Consider the following 21,308-nt stretch of genomic DNA (forward strand, 5'->3'; position numbering starts at 1 on the left):
AATATCATATATCTGCAGAAACATTTAAAATCATTTTATTATTCAGTTTTTAAAAGCAAAACTTATCAGACAACGTAATTACTAATGGTTTCACGACATAACCTATCAGCCTTTTATATAAACTATTTTATCTTCCCTAATTAAAACTTCCCTACTTAAAATCCGCTATATTTAGGGAAATTAAAGTTAAAAAAACAACGATTTCTTGTAAAAGGAAATAAATGTTGTGATTCATATTTCGTTACATTTTTGTATACATACATGTAACATGTGTATATTGTTACCAGGCCTAAAACATTATTTGGTTATGGTAACCCGACCCTACCTATACCCTAGCATTTTTTTTCAACTTTTAACAAAAAGGGCATTTTTAAAAAAGATGGAAACTTTATCTGTCAATAAAAGCTCTCGTGTTTTCTTTTAATTAAGTATAACACTAACATGTCCAATTTCTGATGCCCTGTCCAAACTTACAATACCTACATATTTCGGAGACATAGCTTACACTAAACAAACATTTTATGCCTTAATGGTTAATCATTCTGAATATCTCAAAGAGTGGCAAAAGGGACCTCGTTTTTTTTTAAATATCAGCACTCAAATAACTTTTTAATAATTGAAACAAATTTAATACAGTAAAAGGTTACAGATTTACATATTAAAATATTCTCCATTCAATTTCAAGGGATAAAACTATAGCTGGTATTACGTTATAAAACATAAAATAATGCATGTTATAGCAAATTAGTAATAACCAACATTGATAAAACAGTGGCTCTAATGACAAGGCATTAAAGTATAGAAGACTTTTTTTTACAACAGTTGAATAACTCAACCGGTTTTTGTTAATACGGTGATGTACCGTTACATATTGAACAGTTAGACTGTCCAATCACTATAGAAGAGATTTCCAAAACTATTTCCTCAATGAATAGAAATAAAAGCGCAGATTTTCAAAACATTGTTGCTGACTTTTTTATTGACGCTAATAAGTTTATAAGTCCTTATTTGTGTACTATTTTCAATAAAATTTATGAGACAGGCAATTACCCCGAGGCATGGCGTAAAGGGATTATTGTACCTATACATAAGAAAGGCGACACCGGAAATCCTTCTAATTACAGGGGCATTACGCTGGTAAATAATATGGCCAAAATATTTTCCTTAATACTTCGTAATAGAATTAATAAATGGTGTGAGTCAGAGAGAGTTTTTAATGATGTACAGTTTGGATTTAGAGACTCAAGATCTACAGCTGACGCTATTTACATTCTTCATTCTCTTATTCAAAAGGTTTTAGCTAACAAATCTAAACTTTACTGCATTTTCATTGACTATGAAAAGGCATTTGATACAGTCATAAGAGATGCTTTATGGATTAAACTGATTGAAAATGGTGTCAGCTGTAAAATAATTACTATGATAAAATCTATTTATTCATCTGTATTGTCTTGTGTTAAACTAAATGCAAATATGAATTTATCAGACTTTTTTGAGGTAACTCTTGGTTTGAAACAGGGAGAGCCATTATCTCCCTTGCTTTTTATCCTATTTTTAAATGATATTGAACAATGTATAGATCTTAACAAAATGTCAAATACTGACCTGGAGTTATTATCCAAATTTGTTACTTTTTGCTGACGATATCGTGCTGTTTACGACTGACCCTGTAAGTTTGCAGGCTCAAGTAGATAATATTTATGAATATTCATCAAAATATGGTCTCAAGATAAATGTTGACAAGACTAAAGTGTGTGTTTTTGAGAAACGTAAATCAGCCCATAATTTTAACATAACTATAAATGGACAAGTAATAGAAAATGTTGATGATTTTACTTATCTAGGTGTGAAATTTTCTTATACAGGTAGCTTCGTTGAAGCAGCTAAATCTCTCTCAGATCAAGGTCTCAGGGCCTATCACAATCTTTTAGCATTATTTGATAGAGTTAAACTTGATGTTAAAACAAAGTTATACCTTTTTGATACGATGATTGCTCCAATCCTGCTGTATGGATCTGAGGTTTGGGGTATATATAAACTTAAAGACATTGATAAACTTCAGATTAGATTCTATAAATATGTATTAGGTGTTAAAAAACAAACCCCAAATTTTGCAGTTTATGGAGAAGTAGGGAGATTTCCGTTGTCGGTTTTGTGCAAGGAAAGAGCATTAAAGTTTTGGAATAAAATTGTTATGAATCTGCAGTCACCAGTTTATGATATATATTTAGACCAATGCATCAATGGTAATGATAAATGTTGGGCCAAATGTATTCATACAGTTATAAGGAATATGGGGTTTCCATATATTTTAGATAGTTTTGTTGTCAATATCAATTATGAAAAGTTATTTAAACAACGACTAAGAGACCAATTTTTACAAGAGTGGCACGACTGTATTGAAAATATGCCAAAACTTGATTATTACAAGAAATTTAAAACACAATTTTGTTTTGAGGAATATCTCAATATTGTTAAGAATGACAACTTACGTAAACAGATGTCTTGCTTTAGATTGTGTTCTCATACTTTAGAAATCGAAACAGGAAGATACACAGGGACGAGCAGAAATGAAAGACTTTGTAAAATGTGTACGCAAAAGAACGTTGAATCGGAATACCACTTTTTATTATGTTGTCCTTTATATTCTGAGCTAAGAAAATCATTTATGAAACCTGCATCTTTTCCAACACTGAATAAGTTCAGCCATATAATGTCAACGAAAAATAAAGGTAAAATATTGAAATTATGTAAATTTATAGATAAAGCATTTGCATTAAGATCTGGTGTTATAGGAACAATTTTAGAATCGTAATATTACATTTACACTGTTGTTATTTTGCATTATATATATGTGATTTGTATGAATGTCAAATTTCAAGTGTTGTATATATTATGTTTTGTATGTATTGCCAAAGGCAAGGATTTGCCGAAAATTGCAATAAAATTTGAACTTGAACTTGTTAAAGCCCTGTTCCGCGGCTATACAAATTCTATTGTGTGTATGCAACCTATGATTACAATAGGTAACAGTTAACGGCCACGCGCCACAATTTAGCACGCAAAACCACAGGTATTTTATACAGAATTTTATATAAAATAGACTCTATTTTGACAGGCGTCGCTGTTCATAGTCAGGATTTTCATGCTTTTTCAGTGACAATTTAAGGTTAAAAGGTAGGAATGGAGCAGGTCTTTAAGATAGATCTTAGTACCAGATAACAGAAAATATTGGGTTTTCAGTATCTAACTGCTCCCTTACTTCCAGATAGCCAAACACCTGACTCATAAGAGGTTAAATGAAGCTCATCAATATTTTCGCGATAAGCATTGATTACGGCAAATGTTCAGTAAAATTGTAGTGTTTTCCAATCAAACAGAAAGTATATGAAAACTTCCGAAATACCTGCTTCTTTGGAAATGCGTTAGAAACGGAACTATTTAACATGCACCCGAATAATTATATTATCGGGTTACCACAGGTGTCTTTTTTACGCTGCTCTGCTTAGTATTACAATACAACCGAGGGAACCCGGACTTCTGTGCATATCATCAAATTATGTTTTGTATGACTGTATTCTACATATAAATGAGCCGTGCCATGGGAAAACCAACATAGTGGGTTTGCGACCAGCATGGATCCAGACCAGCCTGCGCATCCGCGCAGTCTGGTCAGGATCCATGCTGTTCGCTAACGGTTTCTCTAATTGCAGTAGGCTTTAAAAGCGATCAGCATGGATCCTGACCAGACTGCGCGGATGCGCAGGCTGGTCTGGATCCATGCTGGTCGCAAACCCAATATGTTGGTTTTCTCATGGCACGGCTCAAATGAGTTCCTTGAAAGTAAACAGAGATATCGCATATGCCACGTGAATACATACACAGGATAATCCAGATTATCTGATAATGTGGTTTTGGTGGTTAGGTATTAAAAGTTTTTCTTCATGATAACAGGAAAAAAGGTAACACTTGCATAAATCTATGATAACAAAGGGCAAACTGAAGACAAAGAAGTGTGCAATGCAAATTATGTAAACTGCACGTTTTAAATACTTGTTTTTACACAATCAACACGATTTCTGTCTTTAGAAAATGTTTTCGTGCATGTAAATGTGTTTTATATAAAATACATCAGTTAGTAAATAAAGCGTTTGAAATAAAATATATCAGTTTCTTTATAGACTGATTCGCTATTTAAACTAGTAGACAAGCACCCACGAAATAACACTGTGACGAGAAAAAAAAATCGAATAAAAGTAAAAGCTTTTATTAATCTCTGAAAACTTCCGCTAAATGACTGCTTTAAAAGTAAATTTAATATTTTTGATATTGAGTATTCGTCACTCTCGGAATCTTGATGCTAAATTTATAGGGCCTGGTTATAACGCATGTGCATACATTAAATAAAAAAAATCTGAATATAACTATTGATACGGATTGAAGAAAATCTCTGACACTTTGAATATTCTCTTGCTTTGTTTTTCATGCTCTACTCATGTCATTACTAATGCTAAAACAGCGAAATATCATAAAAAAATGTTGAATCATAAAACAGTAAATTCAGGCCCCGAATCCAGGATGCCCGTGACCCGTGACCCCCGCCCCCACCCCTAGCGGAGGGCCACTCCCAAACCTAACCCCGGTGACGCCTTCTTACTAAACTTGTGCACCCTCTAACCCCACAATTAAATATTTCTGGACCCGGACCTGAAACTGATGCATTTCTCAAGGTTTAAACAATTTAAACGGCCTCAGCAGTTTATATCAGTGTATATTTCTTTTATAAAAAAAAGTACCGTTGTGATAAAATATCCAATTTTTTTAAATATGTGCATCTTACGATTAAGACGAACAGGAAATCTGTTTAAGTGTTAAACTTTTGACGAATAAATTAAGTCTGACAAAAGAACAAAGAAAGAGAATAGATTACACTAACCTGGTTGTGTCTGTTCGCCTCAGTATTCCAGTATCTAATACAAAAACGCACGTGGTTCTGACAGCTTTTCTCCAATAAAATGCGAACAACTACGTTAAAGCCGGCAGACTCCAATATTTTGCAGGGGTGCTAAGGCGCACTACATAATCGATACTGCCGTACATTTCATATTAAGAGTGCGATAGATTCTATTTCATACTAGTTTATTTTCTTTTTTCAGTTTATCCGGTAATTTCACAGTGGAAAATATCAAATATATTTTATCACTAGTGCTGAACTGCACAATGGATGACATATAACATAAAACGGTGGGGTTTATGTCACACATGAAATTATTGCATGCGAATTTACCTCTCGATGTAACACAAACAAATAATTAACCCCAATCTGTGTATTAAATTTCGATTTTAAATGTGTTCTATAAACACAATATCATCGAAATAACAATAAGTTATTTACTTTAAAGATAAAAACCACATTTAACTTGTATAATATAATTTCCGTTAAATAACCGGACACACACTTAAGAAAACTAGTTTAGTAACTGCAAAATTCAGGCATTAAGTTATCATTATGATTCAAAATAGACTAGCAACTAGACTGGTAAAAAAGAATTTGTCACACATTTTCATTTCTTTGTAATATTTCTTTTATTTGATGTAAACATGACAAATTCCAGTCAATTTTAAAACGAAATATAATATCATTATATTGGACATAGGATATAGACTGGCTGTATTCACAATTTTTAGAAACTAAAAATGATAAATCATAGTCTTGGGGCTAGTTTAGATTCATAAGACAACAATATTTCCCCTCTCAGAATATACGGAACTCGTAAAGTGGCTTAAAGTTTAAACGTTATATTTTTTTATTTCATAAAATATTATCTCGAATAGTGTTTATTAATGTTTATTCTATATCTATTTTATCTATCCAATCGCGAACGTTCATTTGCAACACGTGACCGTGCAATATGATGAGGTTATTTAACAGTGTTGAGTATAATACTGAATTCTATTTGGACGATGATACTGTAACCTAATAGTATTAACAAAGTTTAATCAGCTACGAGCGGCGCAGCCGCGAGGCTGATTAAGTTTTGTAAATGCACATTAATAAAGTTACACTAACCTACTTAGAGTTTGAAGTTATTTTTTGTTTCCAGATGATGTCACAATAACACACCTCTTGTCCCTTCTATAAACATGACTAACCTGATTAATAAACGACTGCAATGCCATTGGACAAAAAATAATTTCAAATACTAAGAAATATAATTTCTTAAAAGCGATTTATCATTTCGTAGAAATTGATGATCATTTTGTACGGTGGTATGTTTAGGACATGCATTTATGTTTTTTTAAAGATTGAATTATCTCGAGCGCACGACATCTTACCTCGAGCGATCGACATCTTATCTCGTGCGCACGACATCTTATCTCGAGCGCTCGATATATTATCTCATGCGCACGACATGTTATCTCGTGCACTCGACATGTTATCTCGAGCGCTCGACATCTTATCTCGTGCGCACGACATCTTATCTTGAGAGCACAACATCTTATCTATATCTTGGGGCCCTTTGCGTGTTTTAGGTCATCAACAAAAACATACGAAGAAGTAGATAATTAGGGTCCCGCCTATTCAGATGTTATTTTAACTTCCCTCAAGTACAAGTTTATCAGCAGTGCATATAATATCATATCTTATTATCTTATCATTTATACCCTGTTTAGACTGAAGATGTGTATTATTATTGTGCGGATGCCATTAAAAAATAATCTAGTTTGCATTCACATTAAATATTAAGGTATATGCATGCAAGATTCATGAATATCTATAGCATTGTTGCATTGAGTGAAGAAAACATGAATGTAGAAATATAGTTGTAAAGTAAACCCTAGGAGAGAAAATACCAAGGTTCCTACTGGGGCTCGAACCACGGACCTTGTGATCTGTAGGCAGACACTCTAACCACGTCGCTAAAGGGTTAACCCAACAGCAGGGCTGTTGGAAGTGGCCTATAAACCTACTATCACTACACTTCTCCCCCTTTACTTTTCAGAGATTACCAGCTCTCCAGAATGACACTTCATGCACACCGCATGAGTCCGTCAAACACTTCTGACACCATTAAAGTAAACCCTGGGAGAGAAAATACCAAGGTTCCTACTTGGGCTCGAACCACGGACCTTGTGATCTATAGGCAGACACTCTAACCACGTCGCTAAAGGGTTAACCACAGCAAGGCTGTTGGAAGTGGCCTTTAAACCTACTATCACTACAGTTGTTTAAGGGAATGATTTGTAATAAACAGAACAGATAACAAAGAAGGAGGCCTGCAGATATATGAAGGAGATGTAAAATTCACAGTCATTGTATCCATTGTTTATAAACACTAAAGATAAACATGCTGCATTCTCCCGCCAAAATGTCAGATTTGGTGGGAAAGCCCAAAATATATTTTTTTTAATATTCCACACTAGTGATCACACTAGTCAATGTAGATTAAATTTTAATGTAACATTAAAACTACCTCTGAAGGTAGTTTAATTAATGTTACATTATTTTTTTTATTAATCCACTTTTTACCTTCAAATAATACACATTCTAATACACATTGTGTGTGGTCGCAAACTGGATTAAAAAATAAAACCGTTTTAAAACACATTTAAACCCAAGTCTGAACAGAGTATTAGATAATTGAAGATCACACCTCTCTGCACCTATTGTTTTGATGAAGATGGTACTTTTATGTAATTCACGTGTGTTATTTGCCCTGCGAGAGTGACTGCTTTCTCACAAGTTTGGTAATTTTACTGGCTGTTAATCGCGTTAGACAGGGTCACGCTATATAGTGGTTCATTATATAGGACTTTTCATTTCGGACCTAATGCTGGCCGTTACAGACAGGGTCACGCTATATTCAGGTGACCGCTATGGCATGTTACACTGTATTTGTTTTACAGCGCTGGTCTGTCTTGTTTTACCCACCCCCACCTGAGGCACCCTCTTCCTGAATGTTTTAGTACTTTCATTGGTTGAAATGTGATACATGTACTTCTGTGAAAAAATCTCCCTAAAATCCATACTTGGAATAATGGAATAAACATGTTCGGTACTTTCTCCTAATATGTTTTATATGCAATGTAGTTTTTACATTGATGGATATAATTTACTGCATTTGATACAGGCCGTATCCTACCCCCACCACCACCCCATCCCACCCCTATCTAAGTAAATGGGTCAATTATTTCATAACATACATTTTTGCTACAGACAATCAACACAAGGTGTCTAGACAAGAAAATTGCACTGAACTACTTTACATGCATATGGTATGTATAAAATGGTCAACTGAATGCGATAGTGAGGGTCATCTCCCTTCTGACATGAACACCTCTTGAGTGGCAAAGAAATATTTTACATGATCTCTTATGTCTGACCTGGAATGAGCCTAGAGAGGAAAGGGCTTTCTAAACAGTACGTTAAAAAGAAATAAGTTGTATTAAAGATTTCTATGTGATTTTGAATTACTCAGTAGATGTCAAGAGACAGAATACCAATGTACTTGAGCATTAACATAGACATTTAGTACATACAGGGACTTAAAGTAAACACAAACACTTACTTTTCTCCGGCTACAATAGATATGAACTCGGTCAAAACTATATAAAAGTAAAGTGTTTGTTTTATTATAGTGTCACCCCTACTGAAAGGGCCAGACATAATATTGGCTTAGGAGACACATTCATACATTGAACAGCATTACTTCCAGATTCCTAATTTTTAATGCCAGGCACCAGGCAGGTAGGGAATCGGTAACCATTATTCAACCAGCTGGCGGCTCACCAACCGGTCTCCCTTCAGTAACAAGACGTGCCTCTGACAGGACTCGAACTTTTGACCTCACGATTGCAGGGCAAGTGCCATATCAATCAGGCCTCCGCAGCTCGGTATATATATTTTTAAATATCTATATAATAGACTGTAGAAAATTAACCTTTTATGACTACCGACTCGATATCTAACGAAGCAGATTTCATGCAGATATATGAACTATGACGTATAATCCCAGACATCTTAAAATATTACCTGTCATATGTCTTTTAACTTTGGAAAAACATGTTAAAACGACGTTTAAAGGTACTTCCAGAACTAAGACCAACAACTTCCGAGCTTTTACCTAAGTTCAATAACCCATGAGTCATTTTCATCCATGAGGTATACTCTAAACAAGAAATATCTTTAAAAATGATGGTCGGCGAATTGTAATAAGGAAAGAAGTTTATGAATTTTTCATCTAACATTCATCTTTCATCTAACATTTTTCAAATTGCAAAACTAAACACCGTACTTTAACAATTTAAATGGTTCTCTTTTAATTTTTCGCAAAGGTTTCGTACGGTTGCAATTTTGTTTAGTTTATCCTTAGACGAATAATTACAGCAGTAGTTTGATGAAGATTCATGATTCATTTCAAACATCTTATCCGCAAACTCAATAACAGGCTTAAATGACATTTATTGACAGAAATACACTAATATTCTACATTCTTCTCTATACATGTCACTAATAGATCCAAGGACAAATTACTTGCCATCAGCTAAGTGATTACAACAACATAAAGTAAAATATAAAATTAACAGTAGCAATAACAACAACGCGAAACTAGCAGTAGCAGTAGCACTAACAGAAACGCGAAACTGTCAGTATACATATAGCTGTAGCAGTAGAATAATTAGAAAATGTTGAACTGCCAGTAGCAGTAGTAGCATGATTAGAAAATGTGAAACAGGCAGTAGCAGTAGCAGCAGTAGCAGTAGAAGACTAAGAAGTAGCAGTGGTATCAGAAGCAGCAGTAGGAAAACGTGAAATTTACAACAGAAGTAGCAACAGTAGCAGTGGAAGATAAACAGTAGTAGTAGAAATAGCTCAAGAAGACCACGCAGTAGCAGTAGCAGTAGCAAAAACATGACATTGGCAGTAGTAGCAGTAGCAGAAAAGTAAAATTGGCAGTTTCAATGAGCAGTAGCAGCAGTTGTAGCAAGCCAGTCATAGAGGTAGCAGTGAGCAGTAGAACAAATAGGACTAGCAGCAGCAGCAGCAGCAGCAATTGAAAAACTGTGAAACTGGTAGTAACAGCAGTAGTTGATACAGAACAACTTGAAACTGACAGTATCAACAGTAGCAGTAGAAGAATAAATAATACTAGAAGTAGTAGCAGTAGCAGTAGCAGTAGTAGCAATAGCAGTAGCAGAAACAGTAGCAGTAAAACAATCGTTAAACGGACAGTAACAGTGAGCAGTAGCAGAAGAAGTAGCCGTAGTAGTAGTAGAGGTAGCTCTGAGCAGAAGCAGTAGAAATATCAGTGAGCAGTAGCGTTGAGCCATGCCATGAATATCCTACCACTTTAGATTTCATACAGTTTGCCGGGTTTTAGTGATGAATATAGCCAGTCTATCCCTCTGATCCATGACACTCCGTGCAAAGCATGGTTGCAAATCCATTCCGTGCAAAGCATGGTTGTAAATTATCTAAATACATGTACACTGCTGACTAGCGTACAAATTAAACCAACAACAAATCGAGTCTGCAATATTTACTATTTGTTTTGTCCTCGTTGCTTCTGAGGAATCTATTTTTCAGATTTTGTTAGGGCCTAATATATATTATGTTGTTATTAAAGACGTTCGCGGTAGTAATTTCTGCGCATCTTTTTCACGCATGTACTGTATTAGATAATTTTAGGATTTTATTTAATGATAACATCCTTACATCATTTAAATATGTTTCAGCAAATAACTTTTTATTTACACTACAGTATGTTCTTTGATTTTAATGCCGACCGTAACTTTGTAAATTCTTGTCCGTGCTGTAATTCTGTCATCCATGAGGATAGTTTGGCATAAATATATTAACCTTAATGAGACGACGTTTCATGTGTAACACCCAGACCCCTTTCTACAAGGTCAAGGTCACACTTAAAAGTCAAACAGTCTCTTTTGTGTCCGGATCGTAACTTTGCCATTCATCAAGAGGTTTTAAAAGTACTTAGCATAAATGTTTATCAAAATGAGAACCCTAGCTCCAAGGTCAAGGTGTTAACAGTATTATTTTTGTGTCCGGTCCATATTTCTGCTATCCATGGAGGGATTTTGAAATATCTTGGCATAAATGGTAACTATAATCAGACAATGTGTCACGCGCAAGACCCAGATCCCTTGCTCCAAAGTTAGTGTCATATTTAGAAGTCATATCATAATAGATCTTTACGTGTCCGATATATAACTCTGTTATCTATGAGGGGGATTTGAAACAACTTGGCATAAATGTTTACCATAAGGAGGCAATGTGTTACGCGCAAGTCCCAGACCCCTAGCTCCAAGATCAAGTTTACACTTAGAAGTCAAGTGAAAGGTTAAGATCCGATTCGTAACTCTGTCATTAATCATGTTACAATCTAAATATTCTAAGATTTTGTACCAATTGCAAATTAGCTCAGTGGTAAAGCATACAGTCCATGTTAAACAAATATTTTACCGTGTGGGTTCGAAACTCACCATCGACATTATTTTTTTTCTCGTAAACATTTAGATTCCTTCATGAACTATGTGACAACACTATCATAAGCCGATATGGCAGGTCAGAAAAGTTTACCATTATATCAAAGATGATATTGACTAAATGCATGCATTTAAGCCATGCAAATAATAAACATACTGTTGTTTTATATAAAGGCATACATACAAATACAAACCATCGAAAAATGAAACAAAAATATGGGAATGAAAAAGAAAACACACACACACACACACACACACACACACACACACACACACACACAAAGACAAAACATGAAACAAACTCACGTAGATTCGACCCCACAAAATGATTACGCGCAAGACCCAGACCCCTAGTTCCAAGACCAAGTTTACACTTAGAAGTCAAGTGAAAAGTTAAAAGGGTCTGTTTCATATCCGGTTCGTAACTCTGTCATTAATCAAGAAATTTCGAAATTAATTAGCAGAAATATTCCCCGATAACGAGAAAACGTCTCGTGCATAACAACCAGACCACTAGCTCCACGATCGATGTCACATTTAGAGGTTAACGGTTTACATGGTGTGTTTCTTGTCAGTTCCATACCTATTCCGTCGATGAAGACATTTTAAAATTACATGGCATAAACGTTGACGTGTCAGACGCAAGTCCAAAATCTCTAGTTTCAAAGTCAAAGTCAAACTTAGATTAAAAAGCTAACATTTATGTTTCTTGTCCAGTCAATAACTCTGCCATCATCAAACATTATTGTCACAATTTTCCCTATGATGAGTTAGTGTTCATGTTCAAGACCCAGGCCCTAGCTCTAAGGTCAAGGTTACCTTCGGAGAAATTTTTTTCTCTTGTAGAAAAATTAGTCATACCTTAACTATTCTGGCATATTTTGCGCATCAAACTGTAGCATTCTTGGACAAACCTCGGGGGCGTTTGTCACTATAGTGCCATCTCTTGTTTGAGCTTCAATTCTAACTTGAGAGTTATATATATTTGTACTTATCCCTTTAAAATGTCAAGGTCAGTAGTGGCTATTGTCAAGTTACCTTAAAGACACACCACTAACTAACTGTAACCATTTGTATTTCCATAATGCTGTCTGACTAAAGTACATCTCCTATTACGCTATACTTAGGATCTGAAAACGTGCTATTGATAGCCTCGTTCTGACGACCATTCCGTTAGCCAGACAGAAGGCTTACTTATAACATTTTGTGTAAGAATAAAAAATCTATATTTAGACTGGGTTTTTGATAGTTACATTTTTTATGACGTAAAGTGTCAGCCGGTTAGCTCTGTCGGTAAATCGTTAGCTCTGTCGGTAGAGCACTTGCTCTGTAAGCGACTGGTCTCGGATTCGAGTCCCTGACAGCCTACACATTTTTCTTAATCCTTGACATTCAAACAAATCGTCTCATTGGTTAAAATAAACAAAAATAGAATTGCGTAAAATAAAAATAGCAATTCTGGAAATCAAAATGTACAGAAGACGATTAAGAATGGGTCATTCTCGGATCTTCGTTTAGAAGATCAAGTACTTCAGTCAGATTGTTCCATAATTGTAATTATACATTTTTGTATGGAGAAATGAGAAATAACAAGTGTCTAATTACAGTTTGACAGTAACAGATATAAGGCTAAGACAATGTATTACTAAATATATTATTCAATTAATGTAGTAGTATGCGCGGTACTTCATGTATTAAGGTGAGTTTAGATCACACTTTGTTTCTATATACAGTGTAAGATAGTTATTATTCTTTTTTTTATAAAACTATACTGAGAAGAGAATGACTGAGTAAGTCTGCAGATGAAGTTATGAAAACCAGACTGAGCTTGTCCACCTGTCATCTTGTAGAATAGTTGTATGATACCAGTATTACCAGAATTATTTGCACAAAGTTCATGTGGGAGGAAAAGGTAGACCACTAGGTGTGGGTGGGTCTTTAACTCTTCTAACTTGTTAAATACCGATGGATAAAAATAAATGCTATAGCCTATAATTAACGGTCAATGCGAATACGTTAATGTTACACACCGATAGCCACACGAAAACTACATGTAGATATAGACTTGCCACAGTTCTCTACTGCGAAAATCTAAAGTGGTAATTTTGACCGGGAATTCACGGCATGAGTATCTTGAGCAGTAGTAGTAGCAGCAGAAAAGTGAAACAGACAGTTGCAGTATCAGCATGAACAATATACAGTACAGCCTCTCCAGAGCAGCCCTCTGTTATGCAAAAAATCTCTCTATAAGAACATCATCAAAATTTCTCTAAGCTGAAATATACTATCAAATTTACCTCTCCAGAACAACAACCTCTACATAACAATCAATATTTGTATCACCCAAAGGGTGTTGCCCTACAGAGGTTGCACTGTAGGCACCAAAGTAGCAGAATAAGTAGAGACAGCAGTAGTTGCACTCGCAGAAACAACAGCAGGGAAAAATCGTGCACTTGGCAATAGCAGTAACAAACAGCAGCAAAAACGTAAAATTGGCAGTAGAAGTTGTAGCAGAAACTTAAAAAAAGGCAGTAGCAGTCGAAAAACGTGAAACTGACAGTAGCTATTACTTGCTATTGCTCACTGTTACTACTAATATCACGATTGTTTTACTGCTTCTGCTTCCACTGCTTTTACTTTTCATTCTTCTACTGCGACTGCTGCTTCCACAATTTCAAGTTTTTGCTTCATCGACTTCTGCTGCTACTTCTACCGACAATTTTATGATTTTGCAACAGTTTTCTGCTCACTGCTACTGGCAGCCACTTTCACGATTTTTTACCACAAATTTCACGTTTTTACCACTGCTACTGCTACTGCAACAAATTTTACGTTATGGCTGCTGCTTCCCTTACTGTTTATTTCACAATTTCGCTACTGTTACCTTAAATTTCAAGTTTTTGCTATTGCCATTGCAGCTACTGCTCCTGCCAGATTTGCGTTTTGGCTAATGCCACTGCGGCTACTGCTACTGTCAATTTCATGCTTTCGAAAATGCTGCTGATGCTACTGTTCCTACATATTTCATGGTTTGCTGCTACAGCTACTACAAATCTTACGTTTTGGCTACAGCTACTGCTGGTACTACTTATATTGCCTATTTCACGTTTTTGCTATTGCTGCTGCTACTGCATATTTCACTCTTTGCTTCTGCTGCTGCCTGTTTCACGTTTTTGCTTCTGCTTCTACTACTGCCTGTTTCACGCTTTTGCTTCTGCTTATGTACTGCCTGATTCACGTTTTTGCTTCTCCTCTGCTACTGCCTGTTTCACGTTTATGCTACTGCTGCTGTTATTGCCAAGTTTACCATTTGCTACTGCTGCAGCTGCTACTGATACTGCCAGTTTTACGTTTTTGCTACTTCTACTGGTGCTACTGCTACTACATATTTTACGGTTTTGCTACTAATACTGCCAATTTCACATTATTGCTACTGCTACTGTTTCTGCTGCTTCTACCAATTTCATGATTTTTGCTTCTGCTTCTGCTAGTAGTGCTACTACAAGTTTTGCTACTGCTACTGTGACTTTCACGTTTTTGCTACTGCTACTGCTGGTACTGCTACGGCTACTACTGTATCTTCCAATTTCATGGATGCTGTTTTTTGCTTTGTTTCTGCTATTACTGCTACAGTAACTACAAGTTTTACGTTTATGCTACTGCTGCTACTACTAATGCTACTCTGAATTTCAATGTTTGCTATTGCTACTACCCCTGCAAATTACACGTTTTTGCTACTGTTACTGCATCTGCCTATTTCACGTTTTTGCTACGGCTTCTACTGCTTCTGTAGATAACTCAGTCCTTAACTCAGTTTCTTTATTTCACTCAGATCATGCAAACAAACATTACAACATGATGTAATAAGACAATTACTAATATCATACGAGGCTAAAGAAAGCAATCATTACAGTGTATATATATATTGCAGGAGAGCAAGTAATACAAAAGTTTTCTACAGAGCCAATTTCATGTTGTTTTTTTTTGCTTTTGCTTTTGCTTCTGCTATTACTGCTACAGTAACTACAAGCTTTTAGCTACTGCTACTTTTACTACTGTGATTGTGAATTTCAATTTTTGCTACTGCTAGTGCTACCACATATAACACGTTTTTTCTACTGTTACTGCTTCTGCCTATTTCATGTTTTTGCAACGGTAGTTGCTACTGCCAATTACATGTTTTTGCTACTGCTGCTGCTACTGCCTCTTTCACGATTTTGCTACTGCTGCTAGTGTTACTTCCAATTTAACGTTTTAGATACTGTTACTGCTAATGCCAATAAGTATTCATCGTAGAATAAACGAAGTCGAAATATACGAAACCTTTGTGAAAGCCATTTAAATTGTCAAAGTGAAGTGTTTAGTTTTGCAATTTGCAAAATATTAGATAGATGATAGAATAACACAAATGACACGAAAATATTATAAACTTCTTGTCTTACTACAATTCGCCGACCATCTTTTTATGCCCCCGAAGATGGGCATATTAAAATCGCACTGTTCGTCCGTGCGTGCGTGTAAATTCTTGTCCGGGCTGTAACTCTGCCATCCATAAAGGGATTTTGTAATTACTTTGCATAAATGTTCACCATAATGAGACGACGTGTCATGCGCAAGGCGCAGACTCCTAGCTCCAAGGTCAAAGTCACACTTAGAGGTCAAAGGTTAACAGGGTCTGTTTCGTGTCAGGTCCATAACTCTGCCATCCATGAATGGAATTAGAAATTACTTGGCATAAATGTTTACATTAATGAGACGACGTGCCGTGCGCAAGACTCAGACCCCTAGCTCCAATGTCAAGGTCACACTTAGAAGTCAAAGGTTAACAGGGTCTGTTTCGTGTCCGGTTCATAACTCTGCCATTTCATCAAGTGATTTTGAAATTACTTGGCATAAATGTTCCCAATAATGAGACGACGTGTCGTGCGCATGATCCAGCCCCTTAGCTCTAAGGTCTAGGTCAAACTTAGAGTTAAAGGTTAACATGGTCTGTTTCTTGTCCGGTCCATAACTTTGCCATCGATGAAGGGATTTTAAAATTACTTGGCATAAATGTTCCCTATATTGAGATGACGTTTCATGCGCAAGATCCAGACCCCTAGCTGCAAGGCCAAGGTCACACTTAGAAGTCAAATGTGTTTCTTGTCTGGTCCATAACTCTGTTATTTATTAAGGGATTTGAAAATAATTTGACACAAATGTTTACCATATTGAGAAGGTGTGTCGCGCTAATGAACTGTGTCTCTCAGGGTAAGGTCAAGGTCATAAAATGATGTGTGATTTTTTTTTTTGCGCAGACAACTGTAGCATTCTTGGGCACGTTTCGTGGGCATTTGTCACTAATAGTGACAGCTCTTGTTAAATGATATTTCTTGTTTCTACTGCTACTACCACTAGTGTTATTGCCAATTGCACCTTTTGCTATTGCTGCTTCTGCTACTGCCAACTTGATTCTGATCGAATACACCCGAAAAATATGGGCGATAATTAATGACTGCCAGGTCAATGCTTATGGACAATAGTTACCATAGATGTGTTGACTATCTGTATACATTTTTCTTAAGAACATTCTCGCATTTATCCGTATAAGATACTAACCAGTGTTTACAGTGTAATCATATAATGAAATACTTATTGTATGATGATATCGATGATATCATACACTTATTGAAAGTCTTGCTGGTCTATAGTCTGAACTATTGCCTGACGTCCGAATGATTTTTTTTACATGACATCAGAAAGTAGTTTTAAAGACCCACCACGACCTACTGACCTAATTTTTTCACCCACAAAGACTTCATGAAAATCATCAGTTATACTACAAGTTTTCAGGTGGACAATTTAGGCCCTTCCTAAATAGATGTGTTTTCACAACTTCAACTGCAAACTTATTCAACGGATAGGGACTATCTGTTTGAAATAATTCAAATTATCATTGCTATGTATCAGAAATAAATACTGTTTTATTTTAAAAATAGAGATGAGTCAAATTTTAAGTGAAACAAATACGGTTTTGTTTGATGAGTCATTGTCTGTATTTGACGATTGTAAGAATATTAATACTATAGAAACTATTCCTGAAGTTGTGTCTTCCAACATGCCAGTTAATAAAGGTAGTGCTGCCGCCGCGGCCAATTCTACATCAAAGGGACAACCTAAGCTGCCTTCAAACAGTGATATTATGGAGTTTCTAAAGTCACTTGAGACTAAAATTGTAAACGTTGAATCTAGGTTGAATAAACTCGACTCATTAGATAAAAAAGTGTCTTCTTTTGAAAAGGATATTAAAACGTTGTTTACACAGATCCATGTACATAAGAACATAAGCCAGCTCTGAAAGTTTCATAAAAATAGATGAACGTATTGAAAGGATTGAGTTCATAACAGGAGAATATCAGTCTCGCATTCAGGAACTTGAACGGGAAAATGGCGATCTTAGAGACCAGGTAACATACTTAAAATCCCAGTCAATGCGGAACAATCTTGTTTTTGGAGGCATAGTCGAGGAACAAAATGAAGACTTAGATAAGAAATTACGTGAAATCCTCGCCAACAAACTCAGAATTACTCAAAGCATTGTTAACTCCATGAAAATTGAGCGTATACACAGGATGGGTCAACTAAGTGATAACCCTGGTCAAGGCACGTGTCACAAAGTGGTTTGTAAGTTCGCGTACTTCTCAGACCGCGAACTCGTCAGACGTCAAAGGAAACTCCTAGAAGGCTCGAACTACTTTCTTCACGAACAGTTTCCTCCTGAAATCGCGGCAAAACGTCGCAAATTGATTCCGAAACTCAAGGAAGCATTCAAAGACGGGAAGAAGGCCTGGATTGTTTATGATACTTTATATATAGAAGGTAGGCCGGTCAAATGTGATACTAGTAACTAGGATCGGCCGGAGGATGGACTGAGTGTTCTAGTATGGAATACCAATGGATTAACTGACACTAAACTTTCTGATTCAGATTTCATTTCTACTTTTTCTGATAATGATTTAATAATTTTGAGTGAGACATGGACTGATAAGCATTCTAATATTGAAATTGATGGATACTTTAGTTACAATTTTTACCGTAAGTTTAAGCATAAAAAAGCTAGGAGAAACAGTGATGGAATTTCTATATATGTACGTAACTCATATAAGGAGGGTATTACTATTATCAAAAACCATTTTAATACCATTATTTGGTTAAAGATAGATAGGGACTTTTTTAATCTTGATAAGGATGTATATTTTTGTGGTTTGTATTTATGGCCAAATGAGTCTCCGGCCGCCAATGTAATTGAAACAGATTTATTTGAGGTTATTGCTCAAGATTTTTTAGATTTCGAACAATTAGGTCGGGTTTATTTAGCAGGAGACTGGAACTGTCGCGTGGGAAATAGGTCAGATTACATTCTTTGCGATAGAAGAATCGATAATTTTGATCCAGGGGACTATATCCCTGATCAACACCTAGGTAGGGCCAGGCCCGTGTGCAGGATTTGATTGCTGGGGGGGGGGGGGGGGGCCCAACCTGAGGTGGGTTCGGGAGGGGTACCCCCTCCCGATTGTGAAATTTTTTTTATATAGCACATGAATAGATGCATTTTCCTGCTACCTGAAACACCTTTAAGGATGCATGAATGTATTATATATTTAAGGAAAAGTCTACTTTTTAATCATTTCATCAAGCCTTTTAAATGTATGTATGATTGTACAGTCACAGTGTATGGACTTATTTTTCTGTATGATACCTAGTTGAAAAAAAATGTTGAAGTTTTAAGATGATTATTAAGTAGACTAGCTCCTAGACTATGATGATTTTTTTTCACATTTTTATGATTTCATGTAGTGAACTGAGCCAGTCTATATACTATGTCCAATATTACAATTTTAACATCAGTCCTCTTAGAAAATCTCTAGAATAGACTGGCTTTTGTCTCTATGCACACAAAAAAGAAAAAAAAATCATAGAAATATCGTAATTATCAGTCTAGTGGCTAGTCTAATTATTAAGGGTATCCTATTTGCAAAATGGCCAACTGTTTTTAGATTTCCAACAAAACAAACGAAGTATTATGACAATTACTATTTACATCACAGATTTCAAATGACAATGAACTCTTAACTGTACCAAAGATCTATAAAAATAAATAGATGTGTATTTTATACTTCTTTGACTGTACAAACTATAACATCACAGCACATATTAAATATTTTTATGTATAAAACCTCTCATAAGTAACGAGCTTTAGATACGTTTTGTAAGATTTACTGAGAAACTATTTTTAAAACTATGAGAGTTTTTAAGTAAGGTTAATGGACCCAAAAGAGTAAAATTGATACAGTAGTTTCAAATTCATAATTGTTGTAAAATAAAAAGGTAGGATAAATATGTATCAATTTAATAAATTTGGGGAATGTGCCTTAATGTAAAAACAAAATACAACCATCATAATGTTTCAATTTTCAAATTCATTTTATGATTTACTTAACAAAACCAACAATGTAATGATCATTTTATAACACTTCCAAAGAGTAAAAAACATAATAGTTTCTCCACTACCCAATCAAGTACCGATCAAGCGATCAATGAAGCATGCACAGATAAACTTTTACCTGTGACATGCCTTGGGCTAATTTCCACTACTGGACACGGTTTTATGGCTCTTTAGCCTGTGTATTGCTGTCAAATCAAGCCAGTTGCGCTGGTGTATAAATTTGTTAATTGAGGGGCCCATAGTAATAAAAATCGTAACTAGCCAGCCAGCTGGGGGGGGGGGGGGGGGGGGGTCCCCTGGCCCCCCACCTGGACACGTGCCTGATTCATTAATATGTATAAATTGTCAGTTAACCATATTAAAACACTTCGCTGAAGCGAACTGGTTAAAGAAAGGTTGAGGAATCTTGCGTGTCAAGGTGTGTGCAAATAACAAAAATAAATCGCACATTTTTGACAGTTGAGGACTTTCTTCATACAATACAAGGATCATATTTTGATGTACTTAAGAAAACAATTGGACAAATAATCAAGTTGACACTCTCTAAGTACAGACAATTTCATCTTTGTGTCTGCCTTTTTCTCCCCAATAAAAGATCCCATATGTATCAGTATCTACTTTTGTTTACCTCTGGTCCCTTCTTTCACGCATTCGCATGTCAAGATATGTATAACCTTTAACCATTGTTATGAAAAATAGACACAAAATAATTGATAAATTATGATGATTACATCCAGGTATTTAAAAACGTAAATTTACTTTGACATAGAATTTGCCGTAACAGGAAACTACCTGTATACCGAGTCGTCTGCTCGCATTCGGAAAAATCCGGAAAATTCTGTGTCGGCCCGAGTCTTCATTTTAAAAGTAATAGTAATGTTATAAAACACCCAAAGGGTAAGTTAAATAAAATATTTTTTTTTAATTTATTTTTGCACAGTTGAGTCGAGCAATAATTATTCTGTAGAACATCACCGAAGCAAAAACGATTATTTTCACCGATTTTCGAACTTTGAACAATTACCCTAAATTTTAGCAAAAAATAGACATCTACAATTGACGTCAATGGAAAACAAGGGTGGTACGTTTAAAAGTCCAAAGGGTAAGCGAAAGCGTAAACTTACAACATTTTAAATTATATCATCATTTAGATGAAAGATTAAATCAACGAATGCCACCGAAGCAAATTCGTTATTCTAAACCATTTAAACGATATAGTGAATAAATCGAAGTTATCCTTCTTTATTTAATGTGTCAAAAATCGATAATACCGATTATTGGAAAAATTTAAAGTTCAATATGAGTCAATCTCTTTTCA

General features: G+C 35.4%; 2 protein-coding genes across 3 annotated transcripts in view; one reads left to right on the top strand and one right to left on the bottom strand.

Moving 5' to 3' along the window:
• Positions 1-21,308, bottom strand: part of LOC123551034 (sodium- and chloride-dependent glycine transporter 1-like) — a 65,443-nt gene that overhangs the window by 37,748 nt on the left and 6,387 nt on the right. The window contains exon 1 of one of the 2 annotated variants that reach the window (XM_053540478.1): positions 4,937-5,360. The exons of the other annotated variant lie outside the window; for it this stretch is intronic. The gene's annotated coding sequence lies outside the window, so the exon portion shown is untranslated. Of the gene's footprint in view, positions 1-4,936; positions 5,361-21,308 lie in introns of those variants that run through there. 2 annotated transcript variants of the gene reach the window in all.
• LOC123551035 (sushi, von Willebrand factor type A, EGF and pentraxin domain-containing protein 1-like) overlaps positions 17,486-21,308 on the top strand; it is a 102,618-nt gene continuing 98,795 nt past the window's right edge. Inside the window, exons 1-2 of the mRNA XM_053540053.1 lie at positions 17,486-17,719; positions 17,916-18,363. Of these exons, the coding sequence (XP_053396028.1) occupies positions 17,486-17,719; positions 17,916-18,363 (682 nt within the window). The remainder of the gene's footprint in view (positions 17,720-17,915; positions 18,364-21,308) is intronic.

The sequence above is a fragment of the Mercenaria mercenaria genome, chromosome 4 (genome assembly GCF_021730395.1).
Source record: "Mercenaria mercenaria strain notata chromosome 4, MADL_Memer_1, whole genome shotgun sequence".
Lineage (NCBI taxonomy): Eukaryota > Metazoa > Mollusca > Bivalvia > Venerida > Veneridae > Mercenaria > Mercenaria mercenaria.